Here is a 1,083-nt window from a genome sequence, read left to right on the forward strand (position 1 = left end):
ATATATATATATATATATATATATATATATAACAGATTGCTAATTCAAGACAGGAATTTTTTATCAAGTATCGGCATACAGAGTGGATATCAATTACTCTAAGAAATTTTGAGAGTGATTCTTCATATATAAATTTAAGATGATAACTTCATATGATTATATGTCCGAAATAGCTTAATTTCAAAGATACTGGGTAAAAGTTGAAGGAAAAATTTTGTTTTTTCCAAAAGTTTTGATAATCACTCAAGTTATTTTGATAAAACTTTATGTATATATGTTTAAAATTTCATTAAAATAGTTTAAATGAAATTTGAAATTTTTGAAAAGCAAAATTTTTCTTTCAACTTAGACACATCTTATATTTTTGAAACTAAATATGTCGTTTTGAACATGGTCGTATAAAGTTTTCGTCTTGAATTTGCGTGAAGAATTACTCCCTAAAATATTTCAGAATATTTTATGGCTTCCCTGTATATTAATTTGAAGTGCAGGAGATTCTACGTTTATTGTTGTATATGCAATTACGAAAAAGTACACTCTTGGCGATCCAAAATAATACTTAATTGAGTGTTAACTCTCAAATAAACTTCCAACTTGAGAATTAACCCTCAATTTGAGTGTCATTTCAAATCGCCAAGAGTATATTTTTTCATAAGGAATCCACTAAAAATAGGATGTTTATACGTAATTTCTTATAAAAATATTTTTCTTACGCAGTAAGAAACACATGATTATTGTGGTCTATTATAATCTGTCCCAAGTAATTGGCTAGAAACATGTATATAATGCTTATAAAGATATATATAATCAGGAGAAAAAATTCGTTGAAATTACTTGTAGATGATGCTATCTGAAAAAACTAACAAACGTTTTTCATGAAAATTACTAATGTTATAAGTACATATGTATATACGTGTTGTAACTGCTAACTTATGAATACACAAGCTTTGCTTCTTGTGTTACAGCTAAGATTATGAGATTAATTGATATAGAAATGGATATGTATATATGCATATATATAAATGATATGTATATATATGTATGTGTGTATATATATATGTGTATTATATATATATATATATA

At 25.0% G+C, this 1,083-nt stretch overlaps 1 protein-coding gene across 1 annotated transcript in view; it reads right to left on the reverse strand.

Annotated features, from left to right (window-relative positions):
• Positions 1 to 570: 570 nt before the first annotated feature.
• Positions 571 to 1,083, reverse strand: part of LOC108752707 — a 2,976-nt gene continuing 2,463 nt past the window's right edge. Inside the window, exon 4 of the mRNA XM_018493739.1 lies at positions 571 to 663. Coding sequence (XP_018349241.1) covers positions 571 to 663 — 93 coding nt within the window. The remainder of the gene's footprint in view (positions 664 to 1,083) is intronic.

Source organism: Trachymyrmex septentrionalis, unplaced genomic scaffold (assembly GCF_001594115.1).
Source record: "Trachymyrmex septentrionalis isolate Tsep2-gDNA-1 unplaced genomic scaffold, Tsep1.0 scaffold62, whole genome shotgun sequence".
NCBI lineage: Eukaryota > Metazoa > Arthropoda > Insecta > Hymenoptera > Formicidae > Trachymyrmex > Trachymyrmex septentrionalis.